At 40.5% G+C, this 23876-nt stretch overlaps 1 protein-coding gene across 1 annotated transcript in view; it reads left to right on the forward strand.

The window, feature by feature from the left end:
- The window catches only part of PRKAR2A (protein kinase cAMP-dependent type II regulatory subunit alpha), a 122186-nt gene that overhangs the window by 68026 nt on the left and 30284 nt on the right, over positions 1-23876 (forward strand). Inside the window, exons 3-5 of the mRNA XM_045025865.1 lie at positions 8652-8704; positions 11622-11705; positions 22365-22471. Of these exons, the coding sequence (XP_044881800.1) occupies positions 8652-8704; positions 11622-11705; positions 22365-22471 (244 nt within the window). The remainder of the gene's footprint in view (positions 1-8651; positions 8705-11621; positions 11706-22364; positions 22472-23876) is intronic.

The following is a 23876-nucleotide window of genomic DNA, read 5'->3' on the forward strand; positions in this document are numbered from 1 at the left end:
CCTTGAGTGATATCAGTACGCCTTTTTGTTTAAACTAATTCAGTCTGCGCATCTTGTTTTTGCACCTTTTTCCCATTAACACTTGTTCGAGGTTATTGTGACATTTTATGAACGTACTCGCTCTTTTTACAGTGGCGCTCACAATTAGGGTAAATGTGTAGCTGCGGTGATGCAAATGCCTGATGTGTATGTGCTGCACTGGTGCAAGGCATAGTTTACACTGGTGTGCCATGTCTTGCTGTAGTGTAGCTACAGTTGTTATAAAAATTCCATGTAGGCAAAGTCTGATTCCACTGTCTTGTTATCAGAGATGGATTCAAGAAGACAATGCTAACAAAACTTATCTTTTAAGATAGTCTGTATACGTAGGCTTCCCACAAATATCTGTTTGTTAGACACTGAAATAGCCAATAGTGCTAATTCAGTCATATAAGATAGTGGAGCATTTTACCTTTTTTTCTTCATGAAAAAGTAAGGATCAGCTTGGTGTGATCAGTGTTTATAATTTAACCTACAAATGGGTAACCTTTCGTTGTCCTTATGTTAACTTTTCGTGAATATGCTAAAGGGTTTTGTATATGGTTAATGGCAGCAAAAAGAACAGATGCACAGCATTATTATTCAAGCACAGACAGTATGTTAAGGCACCATGGTGATTAACTTGATATAAAAATCTAAATAGATAACATGCTGTAAAAGACCCAGATAGTCTGTTTCCCCAAGCAGCTTACAAATTAAAATAAATGGCAATAAACTGAATACGCAGGGAGATGCACTAGAAGATGTTAATATACAATATTTTTCTTGCATTACTAATTTTGTAAAATACTGGGATGGACAGGGCATTTGATTGCCATTTGTTAGCATGTCAGCCTTGTTGCTAGTTTGTGAGTTTGTAGTACTCCACAGTATTTAATCTGTAGTTCAGAATTCCTAATTGTCCTATATCTCCTCTCTTCCTCATCTCTCAACAGATATTGTATTACTGTTCTAGCTACCAGGAAGCAAGAGCTGTCAAAATCAGAATAAAGGCACCAGCCTACCCACTTCCACAATGAAACTTCCAGAGTGAAGCAAAGACAGAAATATAATGGAAAAGGGCTCACTATTTAAAAGCAATCACTGCAATCCCTGAGCAGGTGTGGGAGGGAAGTAGTATGGGAGACAGACTATATGACAAACAGAACTACCTATTAAGTTACTTTTCTTTGTCATATTTATCTTAAGTCTGGTCTACACTACAAAATTAGGTTGTTGTAAGATGCCTTGCGTCAACCTATTTATGCATATAGCTACACTCAGATTTGTCTCCAGCTGACATGCATGCCATTATAGCAACACAATAAAACTAGCTCCCCAAATGGCATAAAGCGTTTGTCAACTTACTGAGGTTGACATCAGGAGAGTTTAGATACTGCGTGAGCGGTGTTGACCGTAACAGTCCTCCAACAGCTGTCCCCCAGTGCCCCATTCCCTGCAAGAGTGACTGCTCTGGTACTATGTTAAACTCCACTACTCAAGGGTCACAGAGTTGGAATGCCATTTCCTGATTGCCCATCATGGTGAGCATACCTAGCTGCTCACCCTTGTGTGCAACTGCCCAACTGATTCCTGCCTGGAGTAGACAGGAAATATTGGATCTCCTGGGCCTGTGGGGAGAAGAGACTATGCAAGCACAGCCATAGAAACATGTTAAAAATTGGTATAGCATTGGCTGTGTGGCTTATTTGCACATTACTTTTCTGCACTGTTTTTTCCCCACCCAATAAAGTTCTGTTTTTGGATAATCAAATTACCTTTATTAGTTCACAACAAATATTGCAGAGTGGTAGTCAAAGCAAACAGTACTTGTAAATGCATACCAAGCACCACAGAATTCATAACCATCAGGAAAATACCCAGTCCTATTTATAAATGCACAGCAAGCACTATGCAATTCTTAGCAGCACCCAAAGCTCCAGGTCCAGAGAACTCTCCAGCACAGAACACTACTGTGGCTGACTTTAAAGTGTTCTTTCAAAGCCTCCCTCAACCGCATAGCTCCACATTGGGTTCTTCTGATAACCTTGTAGGTCAACTGAGAACCTTGATATGCATATCTAGTGGTGTGGCTGTATTTATAAAATAGAGTTTTTTGGGTAGGCTTTATCATAGAGGAAGATCTTGTGATGTGCCTTAACGATAAACAGATTATGGAACAGTCCGAAATCCCTTTGGAAGCTCATTCCACACCCAGATCCCCCTAATCAAGAACCCTTTATCTATGGCTCTCATGCGTTGCATTGTGGGCTTAGTTAGCTGTTTTGTCCTAGAAGAGCACAACTGGCCATGGAGGGTGATGTGGTTACTGATATAGCTGGGTCCTGACCTGTTGATGGCAAAAATCAACGCCAGAGTCTGAAACTGGCAGTGCAGTTGGACTGGGAGTCAGTGTAAGGATCAGAGCGTAGGAATAATGTTCTCTCAGTGGCCTGCCCCTGAGAAGGGGGGCTGCTTTGTTTTACATGATTAAGAGCCTCTATATTGTTTTCTTCTTCAGCCCCAGATACAGTGAGTTGTGGTAGTCTATTGTGGAGCTAATGAATGAGTGGATTACTTTAGCCACATCCCTGTTGTTTTCCTTCAAATTACAATACTGTACTTTTATTGTTAAAAGAAATGGTGATAGCAAGAAGTAAAGTGTAGGAGGAGAGATTATCACACAGAACTGCTGAGAATAAAATGCCACACCTGACCACCTACAACAGTGCTTCTTAACCTGGGGTGCACGATGCCATTTCTGGAGGTGCGAGACAGGCCAGATTTTTTTAGAAGGTAAATCATTGAAAACACAAATTAAGCAAAGGCACGTAAATACAACTACTTTGTTTCATTGAACCTATGTATTTATTAACATTATACATTTTAACAATTACTGCAATATACAGACACTATACAAACAAAAATTATTTTCAGGTTTTTAAGCTAATTGTAGGAGTGCGAGAATGTATTTTGAGAACCAAAGGGGTACAGGCTGCAGTAAAGGTTAAGAACCACTGTGTTTGCTAGTCTAAGCCGTGGTAATCAAACTCTCCCTGTCTGGGGGAAATCTTGAAAGGATATTCCTTAATTCCAAAGAGAGCTTCTTAGCAATAGTCTCAACACAATTGAGGGGGACAAAGTCTAAGCCCAAACTCTGGATATTGGGTAGAACATTGCTGGAGAAAACTTTGTCCTGTATTGTGGCCTCTTAAATTCTTAACTACACATAAGAAGGTACCTGACTTTTAGCATGTTCAGATATAAATTATTTAAGATTCCTTATTGCATGGAGGAGGAATGAACTCCAGTTACTGGTAAGATAATTAGACTGATTTGCTGACATTACTGAGTGAATAGGATACCACACAATCTACAGCAGGGAGCATCTGTCTTGTAAGATGTTACTTATGGAATCTTCAGAGCTCTCTCACAGTAGATTATGATCCCTATTGTAAGATGAAAGGAAGAGGAAGACTTACAAACAGAACTGCTAATAAATAATTTTCCCTTTTGTGTACCTTTGTCATACAGAATGAGTGTATACTTACGCTTCTGGGGTTTGTAGCTTTTTAGGTTGCTTATCCACTCATAATACTACCTTTCTTTGGAACATAGAGGGCTTAATCTTTCCCCATCAGAACACAATGGTGTGTCTTTGAACAAGCCCTTCTAAGATGTTGATTGCTTGTCAGCAGACTAGTATCAAATGGTCATCAAATGGTGAAGATGGACCATCAAGACATATTCAAATTACTCCAAACTAATAGAGGGAGAATAAACTGTTTACCTACTGATGTACTAGCCAATGAACAATAGATATTGTTCATACATCAGCGGGGTAGCCGTGTTAATCTGGATCTGTAAAAAGTGACAGAGTCCTGTGGCACCTTATAGACTAACATGTATTGGAGCATAAGCTTTCATGGGTGAATAGCGCATACGGCATATGATGAAGTGGGTATTCACCCACGAAACCTAAGCTCCAATACGTCTGTTAGTCTATAAGGTGCCACAGGACTCTTTGTCATTGTTCATACAGTTAATGACTTCAGCATTTGGCTTCATTGTTGTGATGTGAATGAATGGTTTGCATTATGTTTTAGTATTCATACTGTGGCAAATTGCTGGTACTATGATGGGTCTCGCGCTTTTTCTTCTTGGGGGGGGGAGGGGTTCAGAGAGCCGTTTCTTGCCCCTGAACTGGAATATTAACTGCCCCACTAGTGTCCTAGAGGAGGGGAGTGGAGAGGGAGGGACCCGGGCTCGCCCTCTATGGGTCTCAGCCCAGGGGCCCTAGGGATAGTGGTAAATCACTTGAACTAGCGGTTCCTTCCCCTGGGCTACTTCCCTCTCCTGCCCTTCAGCTTGTGGGGGCTTCCTGTCCTTCCTCTGCACAAGCCAGGTGTCCCTTTACCTAGGGTCTTGGTGGTCTTAGCCCATCGCAGCACTTCTCCAAACTTTCCTCTGCTTCCCTCCAAACTGCTCTCTGCTCCAACTCCAATCCACTCTGTTTCTACTCCTTCAAACTGTTCTCTGCTCCAACACCTTTCCCTGTCTGATTGAAGCAGGGGGTTTATATCAGGTGACTGGCTTCAGGTGCTCTAAGTGGCTTCAGGTACTCTAATTAATCTATAGCAAACTTTCTTCCCTCTACAGAGAATAAGGCTCCCTTCTAACCCTCTCCTGCTGCCCTCTGGCCATGCTGTATCACATAACCCAGAAAAAAATGGACTTAAACTTAATTAGCTAACATAGTGACTGTATTTATGACTTTCTGCTTATGGAACATATACAAACACCTTAAGTGTTGCTAAAATGATGGATTTTTGTAACCCCTGTGAAAGACTAATGACTAGATTATTGGTGGTCAGTACTGTATGCTTCTCTAAATTAGTATTCAGCAACTTCCAAATAGAGTTGGTTCTCTAAAACCTGCTATTTTTTTAAATTTCTTCCTAAATCCATTAATTTGTTAGATGTCATTGTAATGAGCTGGGCATTTTGCCAAGTTTTCAGTATTGTCAGGCTAATGAATAAAGTACAAAAGAACATGCCTGTCTATTTTCTTTTAAAATTTTAAGTGGTTACAGGCTTAGCCGCAAGACTACCCTTATTAAAGCAAGAGCAGAAGTAGGTAAAAACAAGAATGACTTTTCACCTTGTGTCTGCACATATGTGCATCTCATGTGAATGTAACTGAAGTCCACCTAGATACGTAAGAACTGTCAAAGCTCTTAAATTAATAGAAACATTTTCTTTTAAAGACTTATCTTTCTAGAACTTGGAGAATATTTGGCTCTTAATATTCCAAAAAAGGTCATTATGTACCAGATTTTACTAGTTATGAAACTGCAGTAGAAGAAAAGTCTGTCCTGAAACACTCAGAAACTGAACTAAAATGACATCAAAATTCTTGAAACCGACCATTATAATTGCCTCTCTTACATGGTGACAGTAGCTGTGCTGGTCCCAGGATGTTAGAGACAAAATGGGGGAGGCAATATCTTTTATTGGACCGACTTCTGTTGGTGAGAACTTTCGAGCTCACACGGAGCTCTTTTTCAGGTCTATGTAAGCTCAAAAGCTTGTCTCTCTCACTAACAGAAGTTGGTTCAATAAAAGATATTACCTCCCCCACCTTGACTCTCTAACATCATGATTGTGTCAGTAATAACTAAAGGTTAAAGTCATTTGGCCGGGAATCGTCGTCTTCATAACTTCATTGTATGCATGCAATGTGTTCACTGCCTATTGTGTCCTCTTTTAAATAGTGTGCAAAAAGATTATTTAATGTTATTTTAATGATGGGCTTTCACTTTGTTAATGCAGATATAGGTGATTAAAATCTAGTGTGTACTGATTTAAATATGTATTATTGGGTGTTGATTATATATTTCTGGCTATACAACAGAATTGGACTATTCTGATCAGTGGCTCCCAAGTCTTTTATCTCTCTGTATATCATAGAATCACAGAATCTCAGGGTTGGAAGGGACCTCAGGGAGTATTAGTCCCACCCCCTGCTCAAAGCAGGACCAATTCCCAACTAAATCATCCCAGCCAGGGCTTTGTCAAGCCTGACCTTAAAAACCTCTAAGGAAGGAGATTCCACCACCTCCCTAGGTAACCCATTCCAGTGCTTCACCACTCGCCTAGTAAAAAGTTTTTCCTAATATCCAACCTAAACCTCCCTCACTGCAACTTGAGACCATTACTCCTTGTTCTGTCATCAGGTACGACTGAGAACAGTCTAGATCCATCCTCTTTGGAACCCCCTTTCAGGTGGTTCATATAATGTGGGGAGGGTGTATGAAATTTTATAATATATATTTTGTGTGTGATATATTAAATTTAGTGTTTCTGGAATGTATTGCAAAGACTTACAAGAGGGAAGTCCTGCTCAGCTCCAGAAACAACCCATAGCTGCCGATAGTCAGGAATAGAGGTAGGGCAGCAGTGTCAAAAGATGTTACTGAACCTGCTTAGTCCATGTGAGCATGCTCAGTACAAGCCAAGCAGCAAATTAGGGGGAGGGGCACATGACCTCACATGCTCCTCCCACGCATTGCCTCTGCTTAGCTCAGGGGGGTTCTCAACATTTTCTTTCTGAGGCCCCCTTCAACATGCTATAAAAACTCCAGGGCCAAGCAGGGGTAGAGGAGACTCGGGACTCTGGGCCGGGGTGGGAACTCTTGGGCATAGGCCTAGTTTGACTTCTGTTTTGGGGGGAGGGGCGCTAAGGGCTGGCGGGCTCTGGCCAGCTCTGCACAGCAGGGTGCAGGGAGGGAGCATCACTTCCACCCCCGACTCACCTCCGCAGGCCACTCATCTGTCTGGGGCTGTGTGCCGGTGGCTGCTCCCCGAGGGCTCTGCTGGCCCCGGAGCCGTCCAGGCACCTCTGACAGCCTGCGGGAGCTGAAGAGCAGCTGCAACCCCGGGCACCAGCAGCAGATGGGGGAATGCCATGGCACCACCAGCCAGAGGAGCAGCTTCCCCTCACTGCCTGGCTCCGGCTTCTGGCCTAGGACCTGGCCAGAGAGCAGGTCCTGAGGGGGGGGTGGGGGAGAGGAGGAGGTTGGGGGTGGAGCTGCCCCCAGGACTTCCTCACTCTAGGTAAGGTACTGCAGTGGGGGGGCAACATCCTCGTGCTCCCTCAACTCTGCCCATGGGCTAAAGGTTTCAGCCCCTCCCTGCTCCTGGCTGCAGTGGAGGGGGGCAGGGGTTTCAGCCCTGCCTCCATCCTGGCTGCAGTGTGTGGGGGTAGCTTGGGGATTCAGCCCTGCTGCTCCAAGAAGGTGGGGGAGGAGCTCCAGGTTTCAGCCCTACCACTCCTGGCTGCAGCGGGGGAAAGGGGAGCTTGGGGCTTCAGTCCCCTCCTGCTCCCAGCTTCAGGCCCCCTTTGCTCCTGGCTTCAGCAGGGGGCTGGGGGAGTTCAGGGCTTCAGCCCTCTCCCCACTTCAGTCCCATGGGGTGGGGGGGGGCACCAGGCTTGGGACTTCAGCCCCACACCGCTCCCTGCTTGGGGCAGCGGGTTTCAGTGGCTCGCAGACCCCAGGGAGCCGTGGAGCCCCAGTTGAGAACTGCTGGCTTTAGCTCGGAAGATACGTTATGGGACAATGCCCGCATACTGTGATAAGTGCATGAGACACAGGACTAGTCTGTGCCCAAGGAGAAATGAGGTTCTACAGGAGACATTGGGAAGGACTGCAGCTCTGGGGGGCAGGCTGTAACTGAATGTATGAAACGTTGGACTCTGAGAGGGGGGAGTGCAGGTGATAGTAGATACCAAGAGTTGATACTTACCCATCTGAGTAGTTATTAGTGTTAATACATGCTTAAAAATTGGGAAATTCTCTACCACCCTCCTCAAAAAAATTCCTGAACTTTAAGATGGATAGATTCCATATTCTCCCCTTCCTCTCCAAGACAGACCATAAAAAGCAAATTAGTCATTCAGCAACCCATCTCTACTCCACTAATCAGTTCCCCTTTTCAATCCTGCCTACCTGCTTTCCATGACTCTCAGCCCACATCTTCACTCTCTCATCCTAAGCCACCATCTTATAGCCTTAACGGAGACCATATTTATTGGTTACATTTTGTGTTTTGTTTATTAATAAAGAGTTTGTGTGAATCTATAGGTGGTGTATATAGTTTTGAAATGTTGTATGTGAATGAGGGGTCGTGGCTACAAGATGGTTTTTCCTCTGTTTAGGGAAAGTTTTGTGAATGGATCTATGTTCATGATCATTATAAATGTGGTTATAAGAAATTGCAGAATTGAAATCTGTATGTGTGCATAAGAGCACGGTATTTATAATTTGAAGGTAAGCTTGCTGGTTAGAGGTAGAGTTTTAAAAGGTAGTTTTGGCCAATGTGGAGGAAGCTTACTCAGTCTTTTACATGCCCCTCACTTTGGTGTCTGGATATGACCTTAATGTAGCTATTCTGATAATAAATAGGATTTCATCCTTTGACGCTGTGACATTATTCACACAAAAAATCACTTTAAAAACAAAAGTGAAATGTAGAAAGGCAAATTTAGAGGGAAGGAATTGAAATTTTATTTGTCTTATGCTCCTCTGAAATAGAGCTTTTGTGTAACCTTTTTTCTTCTTCTTCCTATTAAGTTTGTGCTGAAGCCTTCAACCCAGATGAGGAAGAGGAAGATACAGAACCAAGGGTAAGAATGGGCAAATCACATCTGGCATAGTCTTTTGCATACATTAACGTACATGTGAAGCATATCATCCCCTTGTCAGTTCTACATTTAATTCTGCAAAATGACATGATTACTGACAAAGCAGAATTATTCTGAAATGTTAAGTCTCTTTGTTCTGGGCATTCCTTTGGGCATTATGGGCTTTAATTTACAAATTTGTTGTCCAAAATGATTTTAAAATTGTACCTAGAGGCCTACCATCTATATGAACTTAAATATTTTCCTTTCTTAATTATCTGCTTAAATAACACTTGTTCAGACAATTCCTAGAGCACTGGTGCTAGTGTGACGAATTAGTGAAGGTTTAGCACAGCTCTCTGTCTGGATGCCTAGAATACCTCTCATGTTTTTCACTGCCTTCATTATCAAAACAGTTCTGTTCTGGGAGAGCTTACCTGCTGCTTATATTGGAAATGCTTTGTTGAAATGTGCTTGAGCCTATAATCACCGATGGTTGTATCTTTTTAAATGCAGGCAATTTATAGGGATTATTACAGTTCAGATATTGTAATTGTATTTCTCGAGAGCTACTGTATATAACAAAATCCTGGTTGATAGGGATTGATATTCCCTTTAGGGACTTGTACTTCTGGAAGGAAGCTCAGTTGCCTTGTCAGTCTTAAGTATATGTCAGATTTTCAATATTGTGAAAATCTAAAGCCATTTTAATTTATTCTAAAAGAGAAGATTCTTTTTAAATATTTTATTGCAAAATACTGAAAAATAGATGATAGGTGTGTCTAGTAACTGCAGATATGTTTTTGAAAAATGGATTATTAGTGTTAAAGCAGAGGTTCTCAAACTGGGGGTCATGACCACTCGGGGTCACGAGGTTATTACGTGGGGTCGTGAGCTGTCAGCCTCTACCCCATATACTGCTTTGCCTCCAGCATTTATAATGGTATTAAATATTAAAAATGTGTTTTTAATTTATAAGGGGGGGGTCGCACTCAGACGCTTGCTGTGTGAAACGGGGTCACAAATACAAAAGTTTGAGAACCACCATGTTAGAGGTTTTGAGTCCTGAGTAGTATTTTGACTTGTATTGTTTTTACATCAAGTTTTTCAGTGTGTTCTCATTTTTTATTTAATGGCTAAGTACTTAATGGTGCAACTTTCTTTCAGAATCCTGGCTATCTATGTGGTTAATTTGAATCAATTCATCCTCTTATCTGCTTACTATCCAATTTTAACCCCCAGTGAATTTACTTGGACTTTGTTTTCATTATAATAAGGAATTATTTTAGTGAAGAAATGAACATTTGTTCTCTTTATCTGGGAAGACATCATCTGAAGAAAACAAAACTAAAAACTTCCGTTTTTCTTGTTTTTTGTAGTGACAGATGAAATTCTGGTATCAAGTTCTTTAGATGATTTACTGGTGGTTATGGCCACTAGAAACATGTATCATAAGATTTTTGTACTGTCTAGGTATTTCTGCTATGATCCTCACAAAGGTATCTGGGTAGTATACCATGTATTTTGGATCTCATCAAGATTTTCAGTACTACAGATACTTTCAGTGGAAGCTTACAAAAAATAAAATTTCAAATTCAGTTATTGTCCACATAGACCCCACTCTCATGTGCGTCTGCACCAAAATCTGAACCTTCTAGAAAGTTGTAGCCATTGGGGCTGCAAAGACACTTGCTTGTGAAACCAACACTTACTGTGAGGCTACATACGTTGCTATTGCTGGGATACCCTCTGTTCCTCCTCCTTCTTGTTCATTTCTTTCTTGGCTGTTTTTCTCTAGAAACATGGTGTACAGTCTACTTCTATACATTTAATTTAATTAATATTGAGTTTAGAAAAAAGTAAATAACTTTTGTTGTTAGTAAGCTGTGTGGCTCTACTGGACAAGCTGTTCTCATCTGAGATCTCAGTTTTCTTCTTATAAGCCCATCTTTTAGGATTGAATGAATGACTAATTTTCACCTGGTGCCAGGGAAAGATTTTAGTTGCTGACCTCCCATGTCTAGTGTCTGAAAGTGCCTGGGAAGGGTAATTTGTCAGGGAGAAGCTCCTTCTGCACTAGTTTCACCTCTCCCATTCTCATAAAGGTCATGGGTCTCTTCTCCAGTTCTTGCTCATAAAAGGCACAGAGGTCTCTGGATCAGACCTGGTCACAGCAGTTGAACTGGTGCCTGGTCCCTTTTTGCTCGCCTAAGTTCTGAACTAGGAGGAAAGAGAAAACAGAACAGTTTAGAAGAAAAGAGAGGTCTGACTTTGTTTTTTTACTTGGAATTGTTTTCTTGTTCCTTTTCTTCCAAGTTCTTGTGTGTGTGTGGTGGGGGGGGGGGGAGGTTCTTTTCCATCCTTCCATGCGGTACTCTGATCTAGTCTCTTAGGCAGGCTTTGTGTTTCACCTGCCTGAAGATCACTAAACAATTCAGAAGTGGAAAAGAGTGGAAAGAATTCCAGAATTTAAAAATATTCTTTTTTTCAAATAACTACTTTTAAGACATATAAATATCTCAAATGCTCTAGTTATGTTAAATATTAGTGGAGCTGTTATGATGAGGAATATTAAAACAATAAAATAGTTCATTGAGGAGCAATAATAAAACAGCTTTTGCTCACTCAGTTAAATTTTCTAAATATTTGAGTATTTTTGTCTGGATGTTCTTTAAAAATATGCTATGTCAGAATATCAATTTTTTTAAGTATGAGTTCCTGAACAATTATTGCCACTATTCAGATATTTTTTCTTTCACTTTTCTTTTATACATTATTTCACTTTTCATTCTTTTGAGGTTCCAGCTACAGCAAGGTTTTTACTTAATGTTGTGATTCACTTTGTGAGGTTAAGTATGCTTCAGATTGTGATCAGATCTCTTCACTGCCATGACAGGTTTTGTTTTATTTTTCCTTGCAGGTAGTTCATCCAAAAACAGATGAGCAGAGATGTAGACTGCAGGAAGCATGCAAAGATATACTCCTCTTCAAAAACCTAGATCAGGTAGTACTGTTTTAATGTTTGAACTACAGTCACTTACCGTGTGTAAAATTACTAGCCATTTATATTGTTCTCAGTAGTGGAATATTGCAAAAGGAGTATTGTAGGAATACAAGGACAAACTGAATTTGTATCCTGTAATAGCCTCCTTACAAAAGAGGATTCAACTAAGAAGCAAATATCAAACTTGTAGAAGGTTAAAGTAGAAATAGATCCAGGTAATAGCTTCAGTATTCTCCATTATAGTCATCTTCTCCTGATTGAATGGGAGGAGGAATAGCCCAGTGGTTAGCGCATTAGCCTGCTAAACCCAGGGTTGTGAGTTCAGTCCTTGAGGGGGCCATTTAGGGATCTGGGACAAAATAAATAGTTGGGGATTAGCCCTGCTTTGACCAGAGGGTTGGACTAGATGACCTCCTGAGGTCCCTTCCAACCCTGAGATTCTATGAAAAGATGACTATGAAGAATTTCTATTATTTCAAAAATCTAAACCCCCTAACTAGTAACAGAATATGAGAATATTTAAATTACAGTTGAATACATTTTAAAATAAAACTAGCTATATGGCATAGGTATTCTCCAGTCAAGTCTTGAGCTCAGAATCCTGAGCTCTCCTTTGTAACCATTGCTAATGTTTTGCCCTGAACCATCACAGGATTTCAATCATCTTTTTGGCTGTTGGAAACCAGAGGGTAAAAAACATGGTTTAGTCAGGTAGAACTTGAACAGAATCGCTTCTTGCCCCTCACAAAAGAGCAGCACTGTCTTACGTAGCAGGTTGGTTAGACAAGCCTTGGAAGCCAGAAGGCCAAGAGCCAGAAGGCTTTTCGTAATATACTGTGAAACCAAGGTAGCCGAACAGTCAAAGGCCTGATAGCCTTGTTGCTGCTGCTAACTTGAGAATCACAAAGAGCTGTTAAAAGAAGCAGTACGAAAATTTCTAAACTCTTGTAGCTTTTAGGTTATGACTCTTGAGAAGGAAACAGTACACTGAAGTGTGAAGTGAGCCACCACCATCTGATGCAGAAAATAAGAATCTAAAGTATCATTCCATAGCATGGTTGTGGATTGCCCAGAAACACTGTTGCAGTATCCAAAGTAGAAGCAACTGATATGTGATACTCTGCTGTCTTAACAAGAATTTTATAACTGAATAGTTAGGCATTGTAGATCTGTGGTCTGACCTTCCTCAGCTCTTGTTTATATACACAAGTTGCACTGGTATAACTTTCTTCATATCAATAGGAACTGCCTTTTTCTGAGATTTCTTGTGCTTTGGGGATTCAGCATTAATAGTTAGCTCTTGTAGCTGCATGAGTGCAAATCCCTAGTGCAGACAGGCAAAAATCACTATAAGCAGTGACTTGCACTGGTGCAGCTCATTCTGCTTTGAAGCTGTGGTAAGCTGCACCAGTGCAGAACATGGCTTATTGTGGCTTTGCTCACTACTGCTATGTTACTTTGTGATGACCTTGCCCATTATGTCAGATCATTCAAGTGATGATTTCCTTCACTCACTAAAATTTACCCCATTGATATTTGCATACTAATATGCCAGTATTTTGACAGAATTCTCCAGTTACACAGCTGATGATGCTCACACGGTTTTTGTCATTGACTCTAACACTCCTGCCCATCACTTTCACAGTGCCAGTTTCTGAAATATGAATTTTGCAGTCTGTTTTTGAGCATGTACATAAAGATCAAACACCAATACATCTGTTTTAATTCAATTACATATTTCAAGATTCTGATTAACATGAAAATTGCTTCCCTTTCTATTTTCACTAACGACAAACCCATTTTGCTAATGCTGCTGTTCTTATGCCAATAAGTGCTGCTTTGTACCAGTGTACTTGATTCTCTTTTCCCTAAAAATGGTTCAGAACTTGGAAGTTGAATCTGAGGAAAATAGATTGATCAGACACATAGATGAACAGATTGTTGGGGAAGAGTCAACATGGTTTTTGTATAGGGGAATCATGCCTTCCCATTCTTTGAAGGGGTCAGCAAACATGGACAAGGGTGACCAGTGGATATAGTATACTTAAAGTTTCAAAAAGCCTTTGACAAGGGCCCTCACTAAAGGCTCTTAAAGTAAGTTGTCATAGGATAAGAGGGCAGGTCCTCTCATGGATCAGTAACTGGTTAAGACAAAAAACAAAGGGTAGTAATAAATAGTTTTCAGAATGGAGAGAGGTAAGTAGTGGTATTCCCCCAAGGGCCTGTACTAGGACTAGTGCTGTTCAATATATTCATAAATTATCTGGAAAAAGGATAAACAGTGAGGTGGCAACATTTTCAGAAAATACAAGATAGTTAAGTCCAAAGCAGACTGTGAAAAATTACAAAGGGTTATCACAAAACTGGTTGACGGGGCAGCAAAATGGCAGGTGAAATACAATGTTGATAAACGCAAACTAATGCACATTGGAAAACATAATCCCAACTATACATACAAAATGATCGGGTGTAAAAAGAGATCTTGGTGCCATTGTGAATAGTTATCTGAAAACATCCGCTCAATGTGCAGCAGCCGTCAAAAAATCTAACAATGTTAAGAACCACGAGGAAAGAGGTAGATAATAAGACAGAAGATATCATAGTGCCTCTATATAAAACCATGGTACTCGCACACCTTGAATACTGCATGTAGTTCTGGTCATCCCATCTTAAAAAAGATGTATTAGAATTGGAAAAGGTACACAGAAGGGCTACAGAAATGATTAGGGTTATGGAACAACTTCTGTATGAGGAGAGATTAAAAAGACGGGACTTTTCAGCTTGGAAAAGAAACGACTAAGAGGGTTATGATAGAGGTCTATAAAATCTTGACTGATATGGAGAAAGTGAATGAGGAAATCTTATTTACTCCTTCAGATAACATAAGAACTAGGGGTCACCCAATGAAATTAATAGGCAGCAGGTTTAAAACAAAAGGAAGTACTTCTTCACACAACGCACAGTCAACCTGTGGAACTCGTTGCCAGGGGATGTTGTGAAGGGCAAAACTATAACAGGGTTAAAAAAAGTACTAGGTAAGTTCCTGGAGGATAGGTCCATCAATGGTTATTAGCCAAGATGGTCAGAGATGCAACCACATGCCCTGAGGGACGCTAGCCTCTGTTTGCCAGAAGCTAGGAGTGGACAACGGGATGGATCACTCAATGATTTCCTGTTCTGTTCATTCATTCTGAAGCATCTGGCATTGGCCACTGCAGGAAGACAGGATACTGGGCTAGATGGATCATTGGTCTGGCCCAGTATGGCTGTTCTTATGTTCTTAACTGAGCAACCTTAATTATGGCAGTTGTTAGGGCTCCAACACTAGAACAATGTTTACACTAAAGAAAATGATCATGATGTGTAGGCTGATGGTACAGGACATCATTACCTCTGAGGGCACTTTACAAAAGGAGTCAAGCTTCTTTCCAATAGCAATATGAATGGTGGATAGCATTTGCCATCTTTTTCTCAATTCCCTTGAAAAATATGAACAGCCTGGGAAGAACGATTACAGAATACGCACCAGGCTACAAAGTGTGTGCAGCATCTGCTTGTATCCAGTTCTGTATGTGGTCTCAACATAATGAATGGCCTAATATAAGTAAGCCAATCTTGCAAAACAGTCAGGCAAAAATCTGCTCTTCTGCCCTTTGTTGTGATGACTGAGGGAGCGTAAAACTATTTTTACACTATTTATTTAGGAAGTTTTAACAAGTTTACAAATTCTTGCCATGTAAATATGAGAAACAAAACTATCATTACAACAGTTACCTTTTGTTTAAAGAGACATTTTACAGAAGATAGTAATCTGTTTAACAGGGTATTACCATATTACAGAGTGAGCATCATTACAACACCTATAATATGTTGTTTCTAGTGATTTTATTAAGTTGAGTGAAATCTCAGTGTATGCATTTAACAGACCAGGCATATCTATCAAATGTTAATATTCAGAAACATGGGGCTGGGGAAGGGCGCTGATGGATGTACTTTTAATAAAATTGTAAACAAATATCTAAGTAGCTATCTGTCCTGTCTATTTTGCTGGCTACATAATTGGTATGTTCATTTTTCCAGAACTACAACCTCTCATATTTTTTGAACCATTCTTCTGTGGTTGGACTATTTTTCCTTCTTCTAGTGAGAGGCTACTAATAGCCAAGCAGCGACTAACAGATAAGGGATTAATTCTTCATTTCCTCTTGGAAGCCATAGGAGGATTACCAAAGGATCATTTGGTAATACATTTCCAACAATTTGTGATATTGGATTACAGATGGCATCCCAATACTCTCTTATGACTGGACATGTCCACCATCTATGCATAAAATCTCCTCTTTCATCGCAACTTTTCCAACATTTATCCCCATTCAATCTCTATTTTTTAACGTGACTGATGTGAGGTAGCATTGAAACAGTATCTTCAAGAAATTTTCTTGTATTGTGCTACAAACTAAGATCAGTGGTCTTCTTTTCTAGATCAGACCCTCTTGGGGTAATTTGTCTATCAGCATCCTTGTCCCCAGCATGTCATAAATAGAGACTTTTTGGTTAGGAAAGCTGTCTGCAAAGATTGATATCAGTTAGTTATATTTTTTGTTTGTGTTCTAATTGAGTAGACACCATCGCTTTATTAAAGTTTGTTTTTTATATAAAACAGGTTTTCTGGAAAATCAAGAAACATAATGCCTGACTTGAAAGTACTGGTACCAGGGCAGAGTGGACCCAGCTAAAGTTAGTTTTGATCTTTAAATAAGTTAGAAAAGTTTCTTTATTGAATAACTGGCCAACCATGTGTATTCCATCACTCTCCTAATCTTTGAAGTTCTGGAGTTCACAATTTGCGTTAAGATCTGGCTTATTAGCAGTGGGTGCTATTGGCGACAGAAAAGAATTTTTCTCTAGTTCTATCCCAACCTCATAGAGTAGCCTTTGATAAAGAATGTGTGTAAATTTCTGGAGGGCATGATTTTTTTTTATTAATCTGTTGTAGCCTTGTGACATTTTCACTGCCACAATTTTCTTGTTCCATAAGGGCCAGTGTTTGCCTGGGTAAGAGCACCCTCACTTCACTACTGCTTTGAGCTGGCTGGCACTATAGAATATTTGGAACAGCAAATCTATCCTGTTAAATGGGTCTGTACAAAGTATCTGCGCTCACTCTTGGTCTCTTCTTATTCCACATAATTCTAACATCCTTTGTATTCCTGCTAGGGTTTTATCTGGGGTAGAATCATAGAACCATAGGATTAGAAAGGACCACAAGGGTCATGTAGTCTAATCCCCTGTTATTGTCTGTTCCATTGTCCTACTGGTGTTACAGTTTTTTCCTAAAACCTCACAGAATCACATAAGAATTTTGAAACAATAAAGAAGTGCTTGGCAGAGTGTTCATTTTGACTCAACCAAGACATTGCATGCTTTCCTCAGCCTTCCAGATCTTTGTTTATTTGCTGAAGTAGTAGTTTGACATTTAAATCATAGAGCTCTTCTAGGTTGTTTGAGATTTGAATTCCCAGGTAATTTATATAATTTGTTGCCGATTTCATAGAATCATAGGATTGGAAGGGACCTCAGTAGGTCATCTAGTCCAACCCCCTGCTCAAAGCAGGACCAATCACCAGATTTTTACCCCAGTTCCCCAAATGGCCCCCTCAAGGATTGAACTCACAACCCTGGGTTTAGCAGGCCAATGCTCAAACCACTGAGCTATTTCTCCCCTCTTCCCTCCAAAAATGGAGATGTACCTCTCTCCTGGAACTGGAAGGGACCTTGAAAGGTCATTGAGTCCAGCCCCCTGCCTTCACTAGCAGGACCAAGTACTGATTTTTGCCCTAGATCCCTAAGTGGCCCCCTCAAGGATTGAACTCACAACCCTGGGTTTAGCAGGCCAATGCTCAAACCACTGAGCTATCCCTCACCTCCTACATGGTACTCAAATGTTTCTGGAGGAGTGACTTTTCAGAGTCTAGCAAATTTATACCTAGCATTTCAGATTTTGCATAATTTTCTTTAAATCCAGACACCTTCCCAAATTCCTGGATTTCTTTAGCAACTCATTTTAGGTAAATATTTGATTTATATCAAAATATTACATAATTTGCATATAATGATATTTTGTGATATACTCTTGCAAGTTTTATTCCGGTGATGGATTCATTGTTCCTTATCCTCTGTGCAAAAGGCTCCAGGGGCAGTGCAAAAAGTAAAAGAGACATGGGTCATCTCTGCCTGGTCCCTCTTTGTAGTTCTGATAGGGGAGATTTCACCTTGTTAATTTGCACAATTGCTTTTGGGTTGGTGTAAAGAGCAGTTATCCATTTAAGGAACTGGAGGCCAAAGTTCATACGGGATGAGACTTGAAACAGAAAGCTTCACTCTATTCTGTCAAAGGCTTTCTGTGAGTCTGGTGATAACAAAAAAAAACAAACCAAAAAAATGATTTTTTTTTGGTCTAGCATTATGGATGATTCCAAGTACTCTCCAAATATTGTCTTACCTTTGTCTATCCTTAATGAATCCAGTTTCATCTGGATTTATATAAGCTGGGAGCATAGACTGAAGTCAGCTAGCTAGTATTTTTGCTATAATGTTTGTTGTGATTCAACAGTGAGCAGCTCCTATAGGCCCATATAAGGTACGGTCTTTTGTGTCCTGAGGGAAAACAACCACAACAGCGTCTTTCATAGGCTGTAGAAGTTTTTCCCTTAACAGAATAGTGTTGAAGAAACCTCTCAAGGGACCCACTAAGACATCTGTTTTACTAACCTATCAAAAAAATATTCTTTAGGCAAATATAACTTTGCATGACTGGAGTACACATAATTGGCCAAATTCATCTCTTGTTTAACGCCAGTGATTTCAGTTGAGTTGAACCAAAGTAAAGGTAGGCCCAGTACATCAATTGTTCTGTTTAAATATATCTTCTAAAAGGCATAAATTAGCTACCAGAACACTCATAATCAGACTAAGAAGCCAGTATCCTTTGGATCACTTCTTGCAAGAATCAGAGTAAATTTTGGAGTAAAACCAATCCAGGTTTCTAGCAAAAGTCCTTAATATGCTGCATTTCTGAACACTCTTGCCTGTGGAAAACTAATTGCATTATGTCTCCACATCTAAAGCCATGGGGGAACAAAATATGAGTTCTGTCATGGGAGAGAATCCTGCAAAAAAAAGTGATAGTTTCACTAATGCAGTTGTGTTACACTATCTTGTGAGTGAGTTTGTAGAATCTTATGTATCAGAGAGGTAGCCGTGTTAGTCTAGTTCTGTAAAAGCAGCAAAGAATCCTGTGGCACCTTATAGACTAACAGACGTTTTGCAGCATGAGCTTTCGTGGGTGAATACCCACTTCGTCGGATGCAAGAGTGGAAATTTCCAGGGGCAGGTAAATATAAGCAAGCAAGAAGCAAGCTAGAGATAACGAGGTTAGGTCAATCAGGGAGGATGAAGCCCTGTTCTAACAGTTGAGGTGTGAAAACCAAGGGAGGAGAAACTGGTTCTGTAGTTGGCAAGCCATTCACAGTCTTTGTTTAATCCTAAACTGATGATGTCAAATTTGCAGATGAACTGAAGCTCAGCAGTTTCTCTTTGAAGTCTGGTCCTAAAGTTTTTTTGCTGGAGGATGGCCACCTTAAGATCTGCTATTGTGTGGCCAGGGAGGTTGAAGTGTTCTCCAACAGGTTTTTGTATATTGCCATTCCTAATATCTGATTTGTGTCCATTTATCCTTTTCCTTATAGACTGTCCAGTTTGGCCGATGTACATAGCAGAAGGGCATTGCTGGCATATGATGGCATATATTACATTGGTGGATGTGCAGGTGAATGAACCGGTGATGGTGTGGCTGATCTGGTTAGGTCCTGTGATGGTGTTGCTGGTGTAGATATGTGGGCAGAGTTGGCATCGAGGTTTGTTGCATGGATTGGTTCCTGAGCTAGAGTTACTATGGTGCGGTGTGCAGTTACTGGTGAGAATATGCTTCAGGTTGGCAGGTTGTCTGTGGGCGAGGACTGGCCTGCCACCCAAGGCCTGTGAAAGTGTGGGATCATTCTCCAGGATGGGTTGTAGATCCCTGATGATGCGTTGGAGGGGCTTTAGCTGGGGACTGTATGTGATGGCCAGTGGAGTCCTGTTGGTTTCTTTCTTGGGTTTGTCTTGCAGTAGGACGCTTCTGGGTACACGTCTGGCTCTGTTGATCTGTTTCCTTATTTCCTCGTGCGGGTACTGTAGTTTTGAGAATGCTTGGTGGAGATTTTCTAGGTGTTGGTCTCTGTCTGCGGGGTTAGAGCAGATACGTTTGTACCTCAGTGCTTGGCTGTAGACAATGGATCTTGTGGTGTGTCTGGGATGGAAGCTGGAGGCATGAAGGTAGGCATAGCGGTCGGTAGGTTTTCGGTATAGGGTGGTGTTAATGTGACCATCACTTATTTGCACCGTGGTGTCTAGGAAGTGGACCTCCCGTGTAGATTGGTCCAGGCTGAGGTTGATGGAGGGGTGGAAGCTGTTGAAATCGTGGTGGAATTTTTCCAGATTCTCCTTCCCATGGGTCCAGATGATGAAGATGTCATCAATGTAGCGTAGGTAGAGAAGGGGTGTGAGTGGACGGGAGCTGAGGAAGTGTTGTTCCAGGTCGGCCATAAAAATATTGGCATATTGTGGGGCCATGCGGGTGCCCATAGCGGTGCCACTGATCTGGAGATATATATTGTCATCAAATTTGAAATAGTTGTGTGTGAGGATAAAGGCACAGAGCTCAGCAACCAGTTGTGCTGTGGCCTTGGGTGGCAGGCCAGTCCTTGCCCACAGACAACCTGCCAACCTGAAGCATATTCTCACCAGTAACTGCAAATCCGCACCATAGTAACTCTAGCTCAGGAACCAATCCATGCAACAAACCTCGATGCCAACTCTGCCCACATATCTACACCAGCAACACCATCACAGGATCTAACCAGATCAGCCACACCATCACCGGTTCATTCACCTGCACATCCACCAATGTAATATATGCCATCATATGCCAGCAATGCCCTTCTGCTATGTACATCGGCCAAACTGGACAGTCTATAAGGAAAAGGATAAATGGACACAAATCAGATATTAGGAATGGCAATATACAAAAACCTGTAGGAGAACACTTCAACCTCCCTGACCACACAATAGCAGATCTTAAGGTGGCCATCCTCCAGCAAAAAAAACTTCAGGACCAGACTTCAGAGAGAAACTGCTGAGCTTCAGTTCATCTGCAAATTTGATACCATCAGTTTAGGATTAAACAAAGACTGTGAATGGCTTGCCAACTACAGAACCAGTTTCTCCTCCCTTAGTTTTCACACCTCAACTGTTAGAACAGGGCTTCATCCTCCCTGATTGACCTAACCTCGTTATCTCTAGCTTGCTTCTTGCTTGCTTATATTTACCTGCCCCTGGAAATTTCCACTCTTGCATCTGACGAAGTGGGTATTCACCCACGAAAGCTCATGCTGCAAAACATCTGTTAGTCTATAAGGTGCCACAGGATTCTTTGTAGAATCTTAAAATGCTGTAATGTATTGGGCATGTGCATCAGCTATGCTAGTAATTCTTATTAAAAAGGAGTTGGTGAGCATGCACAGTATTTTAACCTCCTATGGCTGTTTACATTTGAGATTTCAGGATCCAACCATACGTGTTCACATTATCAACAAACTTGAAGATTTTTTTTAAAGCCTCTGCTTCCCACCCCCCAAAATAAGGCACCATTGAGCTTTAGGAGTTAAAGTATTTATAGCCACAATGCTTACATTTTTCTGACTTCTGTTATTTAGACACACATACTTTAAATACGTGGTTAAAACAAACAGCTTTCAAGCTGAGACTGTCTTCTCAGTTTAAATACTAGGCGAGTTTAAGATGAGAAAATAAGATTTCTGGTGAAAAGTTAGACAGCACTTCTAATATAGTGGTGCTTACAGATACTGCTGTAATGAGTCATATTGTAAAACTAGTGTAGTAAATTTTAAAATGCATTAAGCAGCATAAACACTGGATTAGGGGTGTTCATGAGTTGCATTTTTTGAATCTGTTGTGGTTTAAATGTTAAAGTTAGCGTATCTGATAGTGGACGGCAATTACAGTGAAAGTCAATTGTCAGTGGTTTTAAGGATAACAAATATAGTTAGTCTCTAAGGTGCCACAAGTACTACTACTGTTTTTGCAAATATAGGAAAGAAGTTCAGCATTCATATAAGGCCCTTAAATGGCACAGTGATAGAGACTGTGATGGTTAAATATGGCACTGTTATGTAGACATAGATTTAGTGAACCATATCTTCAGCTGATGTAGATCAGCATGTCTCTATCAAAGGAGCGTTATATGTTTACACTTGCTGAGAATCTTTGGCATTGAACCCATAGCAGTGGATTAAGCTGTTCAGGCTTGAACTACAAATCAGCATTTTTGTCAGAAAATGCAATGCAAGCAAACCCTTGAGATACTAAATATTAAAATAAAATTGAAAGCTGTTTAATGTCCAAATATTAAAATAACCCAAATATTCCTATTCAGGATATGAAAATCCATGTGCCTTACTACTCACTGCCAGAACAAAAGTTGAATGAACCAGTCTTTTTCCAATGAATAATGTTAATGCGGGTTTTTTAACCTTCCAGGAGCAGCTGTCTCAGGTTCTCGACGCCATGTTTGAGAGGAAAGTGAAACCTCAGGAACACGTCATTGACCAAGGAGATGATGGAGACAACTTTTATGTCGTTGAGAGGTAGGAAAATGAACCATTGACTTATATGAGTTCTATGGAGATTAAAAATCTAGAACTCATAATTTCTGTTCCATTTCAATCATTCTGGAAATAGTAGGGAATTCCTATAGACTTAGTACCTCATACAGCTTTTGTTTTTCTTAGTTTTTTCATTCACTGGCATTAGGGATTTTTATAAACATCTTTCCTCTATTATTTGGCCTAATCTTCTGTACTAGGTAGCTATTTTAAGGTACCCAGTTGTTAGTCACTCAGTCTATCTATTCTCTTGCAGATCAATGGGTTCTATATATCTGTGTAATTAAGAGATTCTCCCTTTCATATGTATAAAATATATATTTTTTTTACCTTTTTATAATACACCAGAGTTTCTCTGAATACCTTTATCAGTGTTTCTTCTTATAAGCATCTCCTAGTGACAGTTCTGTTGATGAACACCTACTTAATTCTTCTGCAGATATGAAGAATATACATTTGTGGCTCCTATAAACTGTGATGTTAATAAGAATAATCATGAATAATGTAAGGATAAGTGGTTGTGGGAACAGGATCTTGATTCAGCCACAGATGTTGATTCATGTAATTATCAGATGCTCCGCTTTCAAATAATGGCACTAAAGATTTCAAAGCAATTCCTTAAGACAGTGCATTTCCTTTGGATTGTCATTTATGGTATTTTTAGGGAGTTTACAAAGCACTTTTACGTTAGCTTCTGGTAACCTAGTAAATTCAGCCAAATTCCTATTTTTTTTCCCCCCAGATGGTATGACGGTAGTTGGTACTTTACTGCTGTCACAACTGTGGGCAAAACTATGCAGGTCAAAAAGACAATATATTGAGAATAAGTGAATCAAGCCTGCTAGGGTAGTATTGTATGACAGTTGAGACCTGACTTGGAAATGCAGGCTCAGCAGTGTCTGCTGTACTGTTTGTTCCACAAATCATCATCTTTGAACATCTAACATTATCTATATTCTTTTATTGTATCTATTTTCCATGTCCAAAAGCGTATTTCCCTAAAGATACCACATTGACTGGATTTCTACTCTTGGGTCACGCACTTCTGGTTTGAGTTAGGTGGAAATTCCTTTATTTTCTAAAGATTTTAGCTCTTTAAGCCATCAGTAGGTGTGTCTTGTACACAGAGCAATTGCTGGTGCCCTAATGTTCTTGAGAACCTTTCCTTACAGTTCCTTTCTGATCATGGTCAACAAAGCAGCTCCTTATTTGAACTGTAACTGTTGTGGCAGATTTCAGCTCTCCACCTGCTTGGAGATGTTAGGCACAGGCCTTTCTGAAAGCCTTCTGGCTCTGGTGTAGAGCAGTAAATTCCACCATCAATGCCTTTGAGGCTTGGATTTTTGAGTCCACTTTGCTTCAGAGGCACTAAGATGACTCTTTGAGG

This window comes from Mauremys mutica, chromosome 7 (genome assembly GCF_020497125.1).
Source record: "Mauremys mutica isolate MM-2020 ecotype Southern chromosome 7, ASM2049712v1, whole genome shotgun sequence".
Taxonomy (NCBI): domain Eukaryota; kingdom Metazoa; phylum Chordata; order Testudines; family Geoemydidae; genus Mauremys; species Mauremys mutica.